The sequence below is a fragment of the Oncorhynchus gorbuscha genome, linkage group LG05, assembly GCF_021184085.1.
Source record: "Oncorhynchus gorbuscha isolate QuinsamMale2020 ecotype Even-year linkage group LG05, OgorEven_v1.0, whole genome shotgun sequence".
Taxonomy (NCBI): Eukaryota; Metazoa; Chordata; class Actinopteri; order Salmoniformes; family Salmonidae; genus Oncorhynchus; species Oncorhynchus gorbuscha.
This window is the reverse complement of record NC_060177.1, coordinates 77909816-77925841: the sequence shown is the minus strand read 5'-3', so window position 1 is coordinate 77925841 and position 16026 is coordinate 77909816. Positions and strand designations below refer to the sequence as shown.

At 42.7% G+C, this 16026-nt stretch overlaps 1 protein-coding gene across 1 annotated transcript; it reads left to right on the top strand.

Moving 5' to 3' along the window:
• Window positions 1-2725: 2725 nt before the first annotated feature.
• On the top strand, window positions 2726-15847 carry LOC124035261 (polyadenylate-binding protein-interacting protein 1-like). Its single transcript, XM_046348709.1, has 11 exons — window positions 2726-3087; window positions 6207-6355; window positions 6704-6901; window positions 7026-7138; window positions 7255-7366; window positions 7687-7812; window positions 8041-8147; window positions 8347-8461; window positions 8678-8732; window positions 8815-8896; window positions 13986-15847. Exons 1-11 carry the CDS (start codon window positions 2898-2900, stop codon window positions 14071-14073), a joined length of 1335 nt encoding a protein of 444 aa, XP_046204665.1. The 5' UTR covers window positions 2726-2897; the 3' UTR covers window positions 14074-15847.
• Window positions 15848-16026: the final 179 nt, after the last annotated feature.

Sequence of the window (16026 nt, the reverse complement as noted above, 5' to 3'; positions counted from 1 at the left end):
GATATTTCTCCAAAAAGTATGATCTTTGTCCCCATGTGCAGTTGCAAACCATAGTCTGGCTGCTTTTTTTATGGCAGTTTTGGAGCGGTGGCTTCTTCCTTGTTGAGCGGCCTTTCAGGTTATGTCGATATAGGACTCGTTTTACTGTGGATATAGATACTTTTGCACCTATTTCCTCAAGCATCTTCACACGGTCATTTGCTGTTGATTTGCCCTTTTCACACCAAAGTACGTTAATAAATATCTAGGAGACAGAACGCTTCTCCTTCCTGAGCGGTATGACGGCTGCGTGGTCCCATGGTGTTTATACTTGCGTACTATTGTTTTTACAGATGAACGTGGTACCTTCAGGCATTTGGAAATTGCTCCTAAGGATGAACCAGACTTGTGGAGGTCTACATTTTTTTTCTGAGGTCTTGGCTTCTTTTGATTTTCCCATGACGTCAAGCAAAGAGGCACTGAGTTTGAAGGTATGCCTTGAAATACATCCACAGGTACACCTCCAATTGACTCAAATGATGTCAATTAGCCTATCAGAAGTTTCTAGAGCCATGACATCATTTTCTGGAATTTTCCAAGCTGTTTAAAGGCACAGTCAACTTAGTGCAAACTTCTGATCCACTGGAATTGTGAATTATATGTTAAATAATCTGTCTGTAAACAATTGTTGGAAAGATTACTGTGTCATGCACAAAGTAGATGTCCTCACCGACTTGCCAAAACTATAGTTTGTTAACAAGAAATGTGTGGAGTGGTTGAAAAACAAGTTTCAATGACTCCAACCTAAGTGTATGTAAACTTCCGACTTCACCTGTATTATTAGTATTTATGAACTGTGTCTCCCCACCCACTTCCTCCTTTAATTGTCATCAAATAGTCTAATCAATGACAGCTGTCAGATGTCAGATCAAAAGACTAAGGGGGGAATGTTAACACCATGAAAGTCCCGTGCCTCTCTCATCCTGTTTTTGAACATCTAATTGTATCTATGTAAGGGTGTGCAATTGGGAAAAGAGCACAAAGTGCGTGCAAAACTAACATGAAAGACAGACCGTTTCCAAAATTCCCAGATTTATCCCATTTAACTAGAGACCGTGATTCCTGGTCTGGAGCTACTGTGAAGATGCTTGGAGCTACTGCAGGAGGCCAGGGATCATGATGGTATTTGCTTTGAGCTTGAACTGCTCATATTGTCCCTGTAATTATGGTTTATGGAGTCACAACGAATTATCAACGCTTTTGAATGTTGCAATGCAGTCCAACATAGGGTATTGTAGCATCGCTCGCTATATGAGGCATATTACAATTCCCAACTATCATGGTATTGGTGCAATGCGTAGGGTGTTTGCTTCCCTGCCCCTCAAGGTTTGCTTCCCTGCCCCTCTGGGTTTACTTCCCTGCCCCTCTGGGTTTGCTTCCCTGCCCCTCAAGGTTTGCTTCCCTGCCCCTCAAGGTTTGCTTCCCTGCCCCTCTGGGTTTGCTTCCCTGCCCCTCTGGGTTTGCTTCCCTGCCCCTCTGGGTTTGCTTCCCTGCCCCTCTGGGTTTGCTTCCCTGCCCCTCGGCGTTTGCTTCCCTGCCCCTCTGGGTTTGCTTCCCTGCCCCTCTGGGTTTGCTTCCCTGCCCCTCTGGGTTTGCTTCCCTGCCCCTCGGGGTTTGCTTCCCTGCCCCTCTGGGTTTGCTTCCCTGCCCCTCGGGGTTTGCTTCCCTGCCCCTCTGGGTTTGCTTCCCTGCCCCTCGGGGTTTCCTTCCCTGCCCCTCTGGGTTTGCTTCCCTGCCCCTCTGGGTTTGCTTCCCAGCCCCTCAAGGTTTGCTTCCCTGCCCCTCGGGGTTTGCTTCCCTGCCCCTCGGGGTTTGCTTACCTGCCCCACCATTTGCAAGAATACTAACAAATGTATTCCTGCCCAGTCCAAAATGAACCCCTATCGGAGCTACTGGTGTGTGTGGCTTTTCCTTTAAACTAATTGCACTGAACACACACAGTGCCGCTGTTGGCTATACCAACTCTAGCTAGTCTATTACTCCTTCGTGGATTCCTAAAGGTATTGTCATCTTTCATCTTGTACGCATTCCCAGGACTTGACTTGTGAATGTTTGAACTCCCTCCAAGACACCCATTTTGCAATAACAGAAAATAGGGGCCGTAATCTTTTATCAAAGTGGGTCTCCACATTTCTGCAAGGGGTATGATCTTTGACATAATGTGATCCAGCTTTGGGAAACAAGTGGAAAATGACTGGAGGCTAAACAATTAATGAATGCCTCTTCTGAGTTCTGGTGTAACACACATGGCTATAGTGGGCAGCTACTGAGAGAGCAGGGGGAGAGCGGCACATGTGAGGGTTGGTTTGATCCACAGGATTCTGATTCCGCTCTCTGATGCATCTGTAGTTTTATTGTAGATTGGGAGGTATGTGTTTATTACTTGAACACCCCACCCGCTTTCATTGCTGAAGAAACTGCGTCACATCTAACATGATGTTAGATAACACATACAGTATGTGTATTAGCTAGTTAAACATACTTTCTTGCTTCAGACAGATCAAAGTAGGCTTCCTGTGACTTTTTTCCAGGCTACTCAGTACGCTCAATGAGGTATAGGCTCTGCAATGTTGGTGCTCTACCGCTCCCCTCCCGTAGAGGGCGACAACACGTTCACACGGTTATAGATCAACTCAGCCGATATCGGATTTGTTGAAGGAAGTAGCCCTTACAGAAATATGTTGCAATATCCGTTCGAGAACATAAAGTAGCTGGCTTGCTAGTAAATATGGAAATGAGGGAGGGTGAGTGAGGCCAAACTAAATAATTCCGTAACAAGTGATTGGAATTGCCAAACCGCCTACGTTTTTTCTTTTGCGCCTCACCGAAAAGGTCATAACACAAAAAAAGCAACAGAGATGACTGAGAATTTCGACCGAGCTCCAGGCGCTGGTAGAGCCCATATAAAGCCAAGAAGCCCCGGCCTTGCAGATGTAGGAGACGGGGACGCCACATCTGTTTTCAACCAGCGTGAGCCTCTTCGGCAACCTCGGACTTCGCCACCTTTGACTGAGAACAACCCAAACTATAGTGAAGCTATCGGCGGAGGTAAGATTTTCTGCCGGATCAACTTTGCAATTTACCCATTTGCTTTAGCTGGCTATGTGTGTTAACAAGTTAGCTAGGTAACTAGCCCGAACAACTAATGGCACTAGGCTAACATTGTCGCGACCGAGGTAAAGACAGTTTGATACATGCAGTTGAGGAATATTCAATGTACCAACACTACATGTACTAGACATTCCCACATACAGTATTTTTAACAATTTTATTTAACCTTTATTCAACAAGGTAAACCAGTTGAGAACACTTTTTCATTTACAACTGCGATCTGGCCAAGATAAAGCAAAGCAGTGCGACACAAACAAGAGTTACACATGGGATAAACAAACACAGCCAATAACACAATAGAAAAGTATATGTACAGTGTGTGCAAATGAAGTAAGATTAGGGAGGTAAGACAATAAATAGGCCATAGTGGCAAAATAATTACAATTTCGTAATTAAACACTGAAGTGATAGATGTGCAGAAGATGAATGTGCAAGTAGAGATACTGGGGTGCAAAGGAGCAACAAAAAAAAAGAACAATATGGGGATGAGGTAGTTGGGTGGGCTATTTACAGATGGCTATGTACAGGTGCAATGATATGTAAGCTGCTCTGATAGCTGATGCTTAAAGATAGTGAGGGAGATATGAATTTTCATCTTTGGTGATTTTTGCCATTCATTCCACTCATTGGCAGCAGAGAACTGGAAGGAAAGGTGGCCAAAGAAGGAATTGGCTTTGGGGGTGACCAGTGAAATATACCTGCTGGAGCGTGTGCTACGGGTGGGTGCTGCAATGGTGACCAGTGAGCTGAGATAAGGCAGGGCTTTACCCAGCAAGGACTTATAGATGACCTGGAGCCAGTGGGTTTGACGACGAATATGAAGCAAGGGCCAGCCAACGAGAGCATATAGGTTGCAGTGGTGGGGTTTTTGGTGATGAAATGGATGGCACTGTGATAGACTGCATCCAATTTGCTGAGTAGAGTGTTGGAGGCTATTTTGTAAATGACATCGCCGAAGTCAAAGATCGGTAGGATGGTCAGTTTTACGAGGGTATTTTTGTTATCATGAGTGAAGGATGCTTTGTTGTGAAGTAGGAAGCCGATTCTAGATGTAATTTTGGATTGGAGATGCTTAATATGGGTCTAGAAGGAGAGTTTACAGTCTAACCAGACACCTAGGTATTTGTAGTTGTCCACATAAGTCAGAACCGTCCATAGTAGTGATGCTAGGCGGGCAGGCAGGTGTGGTCAGCAATCGGTTGAAGAGCATTTTTTGAATGGGGCATGCTTATTTATGATGGTGAGGAAAGCACTTTTAAAGAATACCCAGGCATCCTCTACTGACGGGATGAGGTCAATATCCTTCCAGGATACCCGGGCCAGGTCGAATAGAGGGGCCTGCTCGCTGAAGTGTTTAAGGGAGCGTTTGACTGTGATGCGGGGTGGTCGTTTGACCGCTGACCCATTACCGATGCAGGCAATGAGGTGATCGCTGAGATCCTGGTTGAAGACAGCAGAGGTGTATTTAGAGAACAGGTTGGTCAGGATGATATCTATGAGGGTGCCCAAGTTTACGGATTTAGGATTGTACCTGGTAAATTCCATGATAATTTGTGTGAGATTGAGGGCTGTCCAGCAGGGTCAACCAAAAACACTTGGCCTGATGGTTCATGCAGATACTGGGGAAGCAATATAGAAATGTATTGATCCCTTAAATGATTTTACTATTAAATGACCCATATCACAACCTTCATACCTCTTCACAAAAATGTACCTAAATCAATTTTGGAAAAAGGATTTTACTCACAAAAGATGTAGGAATTTATTTTCCTAGTTAGAAATAGTAGGCCATGCATCAAATAACTATTTTCATCAGAAAAGTGAACTGTCAAATGCGCTATTGCATTTTGTAAGTTGTCTGCAGGTGGCTTGTTGTCAATGCACTCAAATATCAAGTCATTATCAGGTTATGTAAACTGCGTTCTAATACTCAACGTAGAAGGATTTGTCTTAATGTGCAGTATATGAAAGTGATGCTATGAAAAGGACTTTTTCATGTTATCAAGCTCAATCTGACAAATCCCTGCCTTTTACTGTGATTAAAAAGAGCATATGAAACATTGTTTTTCATGAGGCCTACCTGTGTGTCTTCCTTTAAGCACCTCTGTTCGAACACCTCTCCTGTCCTTGATGCATAGCACATGCAGCCAGTTGCGGCTCTTTTCAGTGTCCATGTGAAAGATGGTTATTGCGAGGCTGTTAACTTTAACATTATTTTTTTTGACAACCATGTAAAATGAAGGCCTGCAAAAGCTTACAGATTTAAGTCTAATAGCATGAGATTAAAGTAGACTAACATCAGTGTCTGATTATGAAGGTATAGTCAGTGGACATTCTGAACCTTGTTTGAGGTCAGTAGGTCACATGACCAAGGAGCTATTGAAATTCAAAATTTAGAAAAAATCATATGAGATGAAAATGGACAAACTTAAGCATGTGCAATATAGAAGGGTAGTCAGTGGACAAACTGAACCTTGTTTGAAGTCATTAGGTCACATGACCAAGGAGCTCTTAACATCTTAAATGTAGAGAAATGTACTTTGTTTACGCTCCCTAACTAATTCAACAAAGAGTACAAAATGCTGCTCAAATTTCCACATGTTTATTGGCTTTGGAAAGTGTAATGTCCAAATTGTGAAAATAAGACCTGTCCAATGTTGTGCACAATTTTTCCAACATTACGACACTTATTTGGAGTCTGTAGCTCAAGTGGTTTGAAAGCTATTGAGGTTTGAAAGCGCTAATATCCGTTGAATATCCAACTTGAAACTGTCTTTACCTTGGTGCTAGAGCGCCCAAACAGTCGTCATTTAAAACGCCCCTAGAACACTTACCTAAATAGCTAACTAACTAGTTGCACTTGTCACTAAATTTAAAAGTCAGTGACTTAGCTGCTAAATGAAGCTCAAGGACGGCGGCCAAATCACGTCACATGACAACCTAGGTCCCTGCCACTGAGTGTCCCTGTTACAGGGCAAGCACATTACTTCATGTGCCACCCAGACCTTTATTGCTAGTTACATGTTCTTAAAATAAATCTTAATTTGCTTCCTCAGAAAGCAGAAGCCCAAGCAAACCCCACCAATTCATTCAAAACCACAGCACTCCTGCCTCCAAAGTGAAAAGTGTGGACTCTCTGGTGAATACCTCCATTCTATCAGCCAATGCACCGGAGTTCTACCCTGCTAGCTTCTCCCCCTATGAGGTATGAAAGCCGTGGTCCTGGAAACCCACCCAGGGTGCAGGCTTTTGTTCCAGTCCAGTACTCCTAACACCTGGTTCAACTAGGGTAATCACTAAGCCCCTTATTAAATGACATCTGGTGTGGTGGTGCTGGGTTGGAATAAAGTCTGCACCCCCTGTAATAATGGATAATGACAGATTGTGTTGCCTAGTGTCTTGGTGACTGCACTTTACATTATAAGGACCAAACTAATCAATCACCTCATCCACAACTAATGAGTAGCTCTCAGCTGGAGGTACTGGCTGTAGCTACTAGCTAGTTTCTGTGTTTTTCACATATCTTCTATTACCAGTGTTCTCCATTTTAAAGGAATCTGTTTCGGAGGATGGCAGTGATGGCTATTATACTGAGATGACATTGGCTGAATTGGTTGAGGAGTTTCTCAGCTACCTAAACTCCTCGCCGGGGTCCTTTGAGACGGACATTGAGCACATGGTAAACATGCTGAACAGCTGGGTTACTACTGAGGAGACGTTGCAAGAACTGGTGGAACTCATCTACACACAAGTATGTGTATCAACACACACACGGTTCGGTCATCTACGAGCGTCTCCTATACTGTAGTTTACTGTATTTTGTTTTAGTGTTGTTTAAAAAAAATGTGTTCTGTTCATTTTGTTTATTTTTGCAGTCTACTGCTATCCCCAATTTCTCATACACGGGGGCAAGGCTCTGTAACTTCCTGTCTCATAACCTCGTACTCAGCCCAGCAAGTGGAAACTTTCGTCAGCTTTTACTAAAACGGTGAGCTTTGTTAGTATAATTTCATCACCATCTTAATCCTGTTGCTTCACCACAAGAAACCCTTGTAGTCATTTATACAGAAACCCACTCTCTTGCTCTGTATCTGGGTGCTGTAGGTGTCGGACAGAGTATGAACAGAGGGATGTAGCGGTGCGAGGAGACCAGGAGACACAGAAGAAGTTCCAGGCCTATGTGCTCTTTCTGGGGGAGCTCTATCTCAGACTGGAGGTGAGCAGGAGCACCGTTGTCCTGTCCCAGGATTTTGGGGGTATTTATGCATCTGTTGAATTGAGCTGAATTTAATTTGGTAAAAACATATACAGCAAAATGTACATTGTATTCCAGAACAAAAGCACTTAAAAGTATCCATTAAAACACTTATTTCCCAAGTGACACTTGATTTTAATAACTATTTCCATTTCAGCCCCTCACAACTTTGCCACTTGCCTCCCATAACCCAACCTCCTTCCATACCCCCTCCCCTAGATCCATTTTGAGTTGATAATAAACCCTAGAGAATGACAGAACCTGACCTCCTGTTGTCTCAGGTAAAGACTGCAAAGGGGCCTCCGTCCCGAGCTGAGATCCTGCTAATCGCCCTGAGGGAGCTGATTAATGTCCTCTTTTCTAACCCAGTGGATGGAAACCTCATCTGTGCTGTCAAACTGCTTAAGGTGATTTCGCAAGTTTTCTGATCTCTAAATTCAAGCTGACTCAAGGTTCCACGTCATCTGTGGTACAGTTATTTACTGTGTTTCAAGATAAATCTGCAGGCCATCATCCCAAGTGAATGGAAAATATTGTATTGTATTACAATGTAATAATGTTTATTGTTAAGTTTGTTATAATGCGAAAGACAAATTCCCCTTTGTTGCACTGTTTATCTGTGATGTCTTCTGTAGTTGACCGGCTCGGTTCTGGAGGATGTGTGGCAAGAGAAAGGGAAGTCTGACATGGACCAGATAGTCCAGAGGATTGAGAACATTGTACTGGACGCCCAGTGCAGCAGGTGTGCATGTGAGATGAATAAAGAGACTGTTTAGTAGAAACACTCTTGTCAAAACTACCTCTGCCAAATGAATGCTTCTTAGATTGGATTAGATAAAAGCTGGTTGAATGAATGACTGACTGTCTGTGTGAAGGAGATGTTATTGATGCTGAGTGAGTGATTGGTCCAATGAATATAGGACTGTCTGTGTGTCCATCAGAGATGTGAAGCAGATGTTATTGCGGCTGGTGGAGCTGAGGTCTAGTAACTGGGGCAGAGTCCATGCTGCTGCTGCTTCTGACGCTACACCTGACAATGACCCCAACTACTTTATGGTGAGGAGTTGGGTCTAGATAACAACACTACTCCCTCCATCCAATCTTCTAAACTTCTCAAGTTTCAAGCCAGCTCCCAGCTTTAACCCGTGATCCAAAAGGAATTGGCACCGATCTACCATTTTGGGAAACTGGTTTAGATGTTCACATTTTAATTTCATGCCTACTAACCATTTCACCGCTGTTCTTTGTGTCTTTGTGCGTTTCTCCTCTCAGAATGAGCCTACGTTCTACACTGCAGACGGCACTCCCTTCACAGCAGCCGACCCTGGTGAGTATATCTACATTATTCATCAATGTAAAACCCTGCAAAAGCTTTGCATTGTCCCTAAAGGTGTGTTTTTGTGTTACAGAATATTCAGAAAAATACCAGGATATCCTGGATCGGGAAGATGACTGTTTCCCAGAGGACTGCGAAGAGAATGGAAATGAATCGTGAGTATAGCTAAATGACAAATGTACATGTGTTAATTGTCTATACCGTGATTAGTTGTGGTCATGATATTTTCTTTTTCAGTGGAATCGGTTGGTTTCTCGTGTGAGTCATTGTGATACTGAATCCGTAAAATATATGTATCTGTGGATCTAGAATATTCCTCTGTAGTTCTAGAATTCTATTGGGTAGTTCTTGAATATCTCTCTGCAGTCCTAGAATTGTTTGTGGGAGCCAGTCAAACACACCAAATAGGTCAGACAATCCAGTGCCGTAGTTACTAATACACTGTAGGATTGGTCTTGTGACTTTTTTCCCTCGCCCATATCATGTGTCCAAATGCCAAGGTCACATGACCTGAGAGCAGCGTGAGGTCGTTCACTTGTGGGGCTAGTATGGGTCAGTGTGATTGTCTTGCCCACAATGCAACAGGGGAAGCCAGAGCCTCTGATTCCGACTAGTCAGCAGATGGACCAGAAAGGGGGCTTAGCTGACCCCTGTCTACCCCTCACTCAACTCAAATGTTATTTGTCACATGCGCTGAATACAACAGGTGTAGACCTTACTGTGAAATTCTTACTTTCAAGCTCTTAACCACCAATGCAGTTCAAGAAATAGTTAAGAAAATATTTACTAAATAAACTAAAGTATAAAGTAACTCAAAACAATGACGAGGCTATATACAGGGGTACTGAGTCAATGTGCAAGGGTACAGGTTAGTCCAGGTCATTTGTACATGTAGGTAGGGGTAAAGTGACTGCATAGATAATAAACAGGGAGTGGCAGCAGTGTAAAAAGGGTACAGGTTAGTCCAGGTCATTTGTACATGTAGGTAGGGGTAAAGTGACTATGCATAGATAATAAACAGGGAGTGGCAGCAGTGTAAAAAGGGTACAGGTTAGTCCAGGTCATTTGTACATGTAGGTAGGGGTAAAGTGACTATGCATAGATAATAAACAGGGAGTGGCAGCAGTGTAAAAGGGTACAGGTTAGTCCAGGTCATTTGTACATGTAGGTAGGGGTAAAGTGACTATGCATAGATAATAAACAGGGAGTGGCAGCAGTGTAAAAAGGGTCCAGGTTAGTCCAGGTCATTTGTACATGTAGGTAGGGGTAAAGTGACTATGCATAGATAATAAACAGGGAGTGGCAGCAGTGTAAAAGGTCCAGGTTAGTCCAGGTCATTTGTACATGTAGGTAGGGGTAAAGTGACTATGCATAGATAATAAACAGGGAGTGGCAGCAGTGTAAAAAGGGTACAGGTTAGTCCAGGTCATTTGTACATGTAGGTAGGGGTAAAGTGACTATGCATAGATAATAAACAGGGAGTGGCAGCAGTGTAAAAAGGGTACAGGTTAGTCCAGGTCATTTGTACATGTAGGTAGGGGTAAAGTGACTATGCATAGATAATAAACAGGGAGTGGCAGCAGTGTAAAAAGGGTACAGGTTAGTCCAGGTCATTTGTACATGTAGGTAGGGGTAAAGTGACTATGCATAGATAATAAACAGGGAGTGGCACAGGTAGTAGGTAGCAGTGTAAAAAGGGTACAGGTTAGTCCAGGTCATTTGTACATGTAGGTAGGGGTAAAGTGACTATGCATAGATAATAAACAGGGAGTGGCAGCAGTGTAAAAGGGTACAGGTTAGTCCAGGTCATTTGTACATGTAGGTAGGGGTAAAGTGACTATGCATAGATAATAAACAGGGAGTGGCAGCAGTGTAAAAAGGGTACAGGTTAGTCCAGGTCATTTGTACATGTAGGTAGGGGTAAAGTGACTATGCATAGATAATAAACAGGGAGTGGCAGCAGTGTAAAAAGGTCCAGGTTAGTCCAGGTCATTTGTACATGTAGGTAGGGGTAAAGTGACTATGCATAGATAATAAACAGGGAGTGGCAGCAGTGTAAAAAGGGTACAGGTTAGTCCAGGTCATTTGTACATGTAGGTAGGGGTAAAGTGACTATGCATAGATAATAAACAGGGAGTGGCAGCAGTGTAAAAAGGGTACAGGTTAGTCCAGGTCATTTGTACACATGTAGGTAGGGGTAAAGTGACTGCATAGATAATAAACAGGGAGTGGCAGCAGTGTAAAAAGGGTACAGGTTAGTCCAGGTCATTTGTACATGTAGGTAGGGGTAAAGTGACTATGCATAGATAATAAACAGGGAGTGGCAGCAGTGTAAAAAGGGTACAGGTTAGTCCAGGTCATTTGTACATGTAGGTAGGGGTAAAGTGACTATGCATAGATAATAAACAGGGAGTGGCAGCAGTGTAAAAAGGGTACAGGTTAGTCCAGGTCATTTGTACATGTAGGTAGGGGTAAAGTGACTATGCATAGATAATAAACAGGGAGTGGCAGCAGTGTAAAAAGGGTACAGGTTAGTCCAGGTCATTTGTACATGTAGGTAGGGGTAAAGTGACTATGCATAGATAATAAACAGGGAGTGGCAGCAGTGTAAAAAGGGTACAGGTTAGTCCAGGTCATTTGTACATGTAGGTAGGGGTAAAGTGACTATGCATAGATAATAAACAGGGAGTGGCAGCAGTGTAAAAAGGGTACAGGTTAGTCCAGGTCATTTGTACATGTAGGTAGGGGTAAAGTGACTATGCATAGATAATAAACAGGGAGTGGCAGCAGTGTAAAAAGGGTACAGGTTAGTCCAGGTCATTTGTACATGTAGGTAGGGGTAAAGTGACTATGCATAGATAATAAACAGGGAGTGGCAGCAGTGTAAAAGGGTACAGGTTAGTCCAGGTCATTTGTACATGTAGGTAGGGGTAAAGTGACTATGCATAGATAATAAACAGGGAGTGGCAGCAGTGTAAAAAGGGTACAGGTTAGTCCAGGTCATTTGTACATGTAGGTAGGGGTAAAGTGACTATGCATAGATAATAAACAGGGAGTGGCAGCAGTGTAAAAAGGGTACAGGTTAGTCCAGGTCATTTGTACATGTAGGTAGGGGTAAAGTGACTATGCATAGATAATAAACAGGGAGTGGCAGCAGTGTAAAAAGGGTACAGGTTAGTCCAGGTCATTTGTACATGTAGGTAGGGGTAAAGTGACTGCATAGATAATAAACAGGGAGTGGCAGCAGTGTAAAAAGGGTACAGGTTAGTCCAGGTCATTTGTACATGTAGGTAGGGGTAAAGTGACTGCATAGATAATAAACAGGGAGTGGCAGCAGTGTAAAAAGGGTACAGGTTAGTCCAGGTCATTTGTACATGTAGGTAGGGGTAAAGTGACTGCATAGATAATAAACAGGGAGTGGCAGCAGTGTAAAAAGGGTACAGGTTAGTCCAGGTCATTTGTACATGTAGGTAGGGGTAAAGTGACTGCATAGATAATAAACAGGGAGTGGCAGCAGTGTAAAAAGGGTACAGGTTAGTCCAGGTCATTTGTACATGTAGGTAGGGGTAAAGTGACTATGCATAGATAATAAACAGGGAGTGGCAGCAGTGTAAAAGGGTACAGGTTAGTCCAGGTCATTTGTACATGTAGGTAGGGGTAAAGTGACTATGCATAGATAATAAACAGGGAGTGGCAGCAGTGTAAAAAGGGTACAGGTTAGTCCAGGTCATTTGTACATGTAGGTAGGGGTAAAGTGACTATGCATAGATAATAAACAGGGAGTGGCAGCAGTGTAAAAGGGTACAGGTTAGTCCAGGTCATTTGTACATGTAGGTAGGGGTAAAGTGACTATGCATAGATAATAAACAGGGAGTGGCAGCAGTGTAAAAAGGGTACAGGTTAGTCCAGGTCATTTGTACATGTAGGTAGGGGTAAAGTGACTATGCATAGATAATAAACAGGGAGTGGCAGCAGTGTAAAAAGGGTACAGGTTAGTCCAGGTCATTTGTACATGTAGGTAGGGGTAAAGTGACTATGCATAGATAATAAACAGGGAGTGGCAGCAGTGTAAAAAGGGTACAGGTTAGTCCAGGTCATTTGTACATGTAGGTAGGGGTAAAGTGACTATGCATAGATAATAAACAGGGAGTGGCAGCAGTGTAAAAAGGGTCCAGGTTAGTCCAGGTCATTTGTACATGTAGGTAGGGGTAAAGTGACTATGCATAGATAATAAACAGGGAGTGGCAGCAGTGTAAAAAGGGTCCAGGTTAGTCCAGGTCATTTGTACATGTAGGTAGGGGTAAAGTGACTATGCATAGATAATAAACAGGGAGTGGCAGCAGTGTAAAAAGGGTACAGGTTAGTCCAGGTCATTTGTACATGTAGGTAGGGGTAAAGTGACTATGCATAGATAATAAACAGGGAGTGGCAGCAGTGTAAAAAGGGTACAGGTTAGTCCAGGTCATTTGTACATGTAGGTAGGGGTAAAGTGACTATGCATAGATAATAAACAGGGAGTGGCAGCAGTGTAAAAAGGGTACAGGTTAGTCCAGGTCATTTGTACATGTAGGTAGGGGTAAAGTGACTATGCATAGATAATAAACAGGGAGTGGCAGCAGTGTAAAAAGGGTACAGGTTAGTCCAGGTCATTTGTACATGTAGGTAGGGGTAAAGTGACTATGCATAGATAATAAACAGGGAGTGGCAGCAGTGTAAAAAGGGTACAGGTTAGTCCAGGTCATTTGTACATGTAGGTAGGGGTAAAGTGACTGCATAGATAATAAACAGGGAGTGGCAGCAGTGTAAAAAGGGTACAGGTTAGTCCAGGTCATTTGTACATGTAGGTAGGGGTAAAGTGACTATGCATAGATAATAAACAGGGAGTGGCAGCAGTGTAAAAAGGGTACAGGTTAGTCCAGGTCATTTGTACATGTAGGTAGGGGTAAAGTGACTATGCATAGATAATAAACAGGGAGTGGCAGCAGTGTAAAAAGAAAGGGGGGTCAATGTAAATAGTCCGGGTGACCATTTGATTAATTGTTCAGCAGTCTTATTGTTCAGGTGTCTTATGGATTGAGGGTAGAAGCTGTTAAGGAGCCTTTTGGACCTAGACTTGGCAATCTGTTACTGCTTGCCGTGCGGTAGCAGAGAGAACACTCTATGACTTGAGTCATAGATGAACATGAATTTGCCTGCACTTTATTCAGTTAATTCTTAATGAATATACATTGTTTTGTGTTCCAGGTCGTTCAATGACGAGGATGAGATGGACCCTGAGATCGAGGAAGCTTTTGAGAAGTTCTGCCTAGAGTCAGAGAGGAGACGACGATGAGAGCGCTGCGACAGACTGAGCTGGCACATAACTTTCGTGTTCAACATGCTGGAATGTTTGCGACTGGAAAAAATCTAAGAACTAGCCCTTTTTTATATACAGTTTGCTCTTCCTGGCAGTTCACAGATTTTCTTCTGGATTTGTGTTGGTTGGAAGATGGGGACAATCAACTGCATCAATAATCCGCTGAGTCATACGGACTGTTCTGAGTTTGCATTTTTTGGGGGGTGGGTGGAGTTCCTTCTCTGCTTTTGCTTCTTTCAGAAACGCTTATTTCCCTTGGTCTTCATCTTAACGCCACAGGGAAAATGTGTGCTGTGGATTTGAAACACTGTTTACACAGCCACCATAAAAACCCAACTAGATATAGAAAGAAAATCTGTTTTTCTTCCTGTCCACACTCGGTGACCCATATCATATTTGGCATTCACATTGATGTAGCCTCTGAAGTAGCACACAGATGCAATGCTCATTTCCTGTTACTTTCCATTTTGGGGTGGTTGTCCTGATAACTGTAGGCAATTGGCAAAAACCCCCACTTCAGAGCAAAAAAATCTGATATGAGCATCCAGAATGAGGGCACATAGATAATCCAGATGGTATCAGGTTGAGGTCCACATATGGATGTGTTATTAATCTGAAGTCGAAAGACCAGATTCCATGGGGTTTTGTGGTGTTTACACATTCGGTAAAATAGCATATGGGTATCAGATGTGCAAGTAATTGACAATCGGAATGGGCTTCCTATGTAAACTTATCTCAACAGCAGAGTAGCAAACTAACTGTATGATCAATGACAACATAGGGTTCATCTCCAGGAATACTGCAAGGGCTTATTCAGTTGGAGGCGACACTGACTTGCAGATACAAACATGATGTATAGAACGGACACTGCACTGCATCGGATGTTGCTACAGGGTAAATAAATACAGTATTCAAGAGAATTGTATGTTCTCTATAGTACATCAGCGTTCAGTGTATAGAATGTTGCACTACTGGACTCCAGGGCCATTTAGTTAATTATACATCTGTGAGGAGTTGGCCATTTATTTCAGTTTGATGGTCAACCACCCATTATCAGTCTATGCATTTTAAGGTGGTGGTTTGTGCAACTAACAAAGGAGTTTAAAGTACTGAATACAGGCAAGTGGCAGCAAACTGGCCATAAGAGAGAACACAAAAGTTACTTTGACTTTAGGGGTGTTTTTGTTCTCCCTTTTACAGGTTCAAAGTAGCGTTTTTAGAATGTGAAGTTATTTCACAGAATTGTTGAGTAGTACAGTTCTGTCTCTTGCTGGGAAGTGGGAACGGGGTCATTTTGAATCCAATTAATCTGTTTTAACACCTTTGCAGTTGGCAGTTTGGAACTGATTAAGAGACCGCTGCAACAGAAATCTCTCAGGATGGATTCCACAATATATTCTTAGTTTGTATCATCAATTGATGAACCCCATACAAAGGAATGTTTGTTTTATAAGTTTGTAAATAATATTCATAGTATTGTTTGTCGGCAATAAATTCTTCATAATCTGAATATTTCACACACTAGTCTAGCTAGACATCCATCATATTGGCGACATATGTTCATGAGAATATTATAAAATCTGCATTAAAACAATATGCACATTTTCCCACTAGTGTTTGCCGCAAACAGACTTGTTGCTGATAAAAGTCAGTGCGTGATGACATGGTGTACACAAAATGTACTTTTGCTGAAATTTTCACGTACCAAATAAAATCTAAAGTTTAATGTGTTTCTTCACATTTTAAACTCTACCGATAGTTTTGTCACACATACTGTTGTGTTAAATAGCAGTTGTGCCCACTCTGGCCTTGGCTTGTGCGCTCTAGCCAACAGCTCGCTGATACAGTGCTGGTAGGCTAGTCTACATGATGACATTATGGATTAGAGCAAGAATATTTGTCAAATGGCAGTCAAGCATCGATCACCAT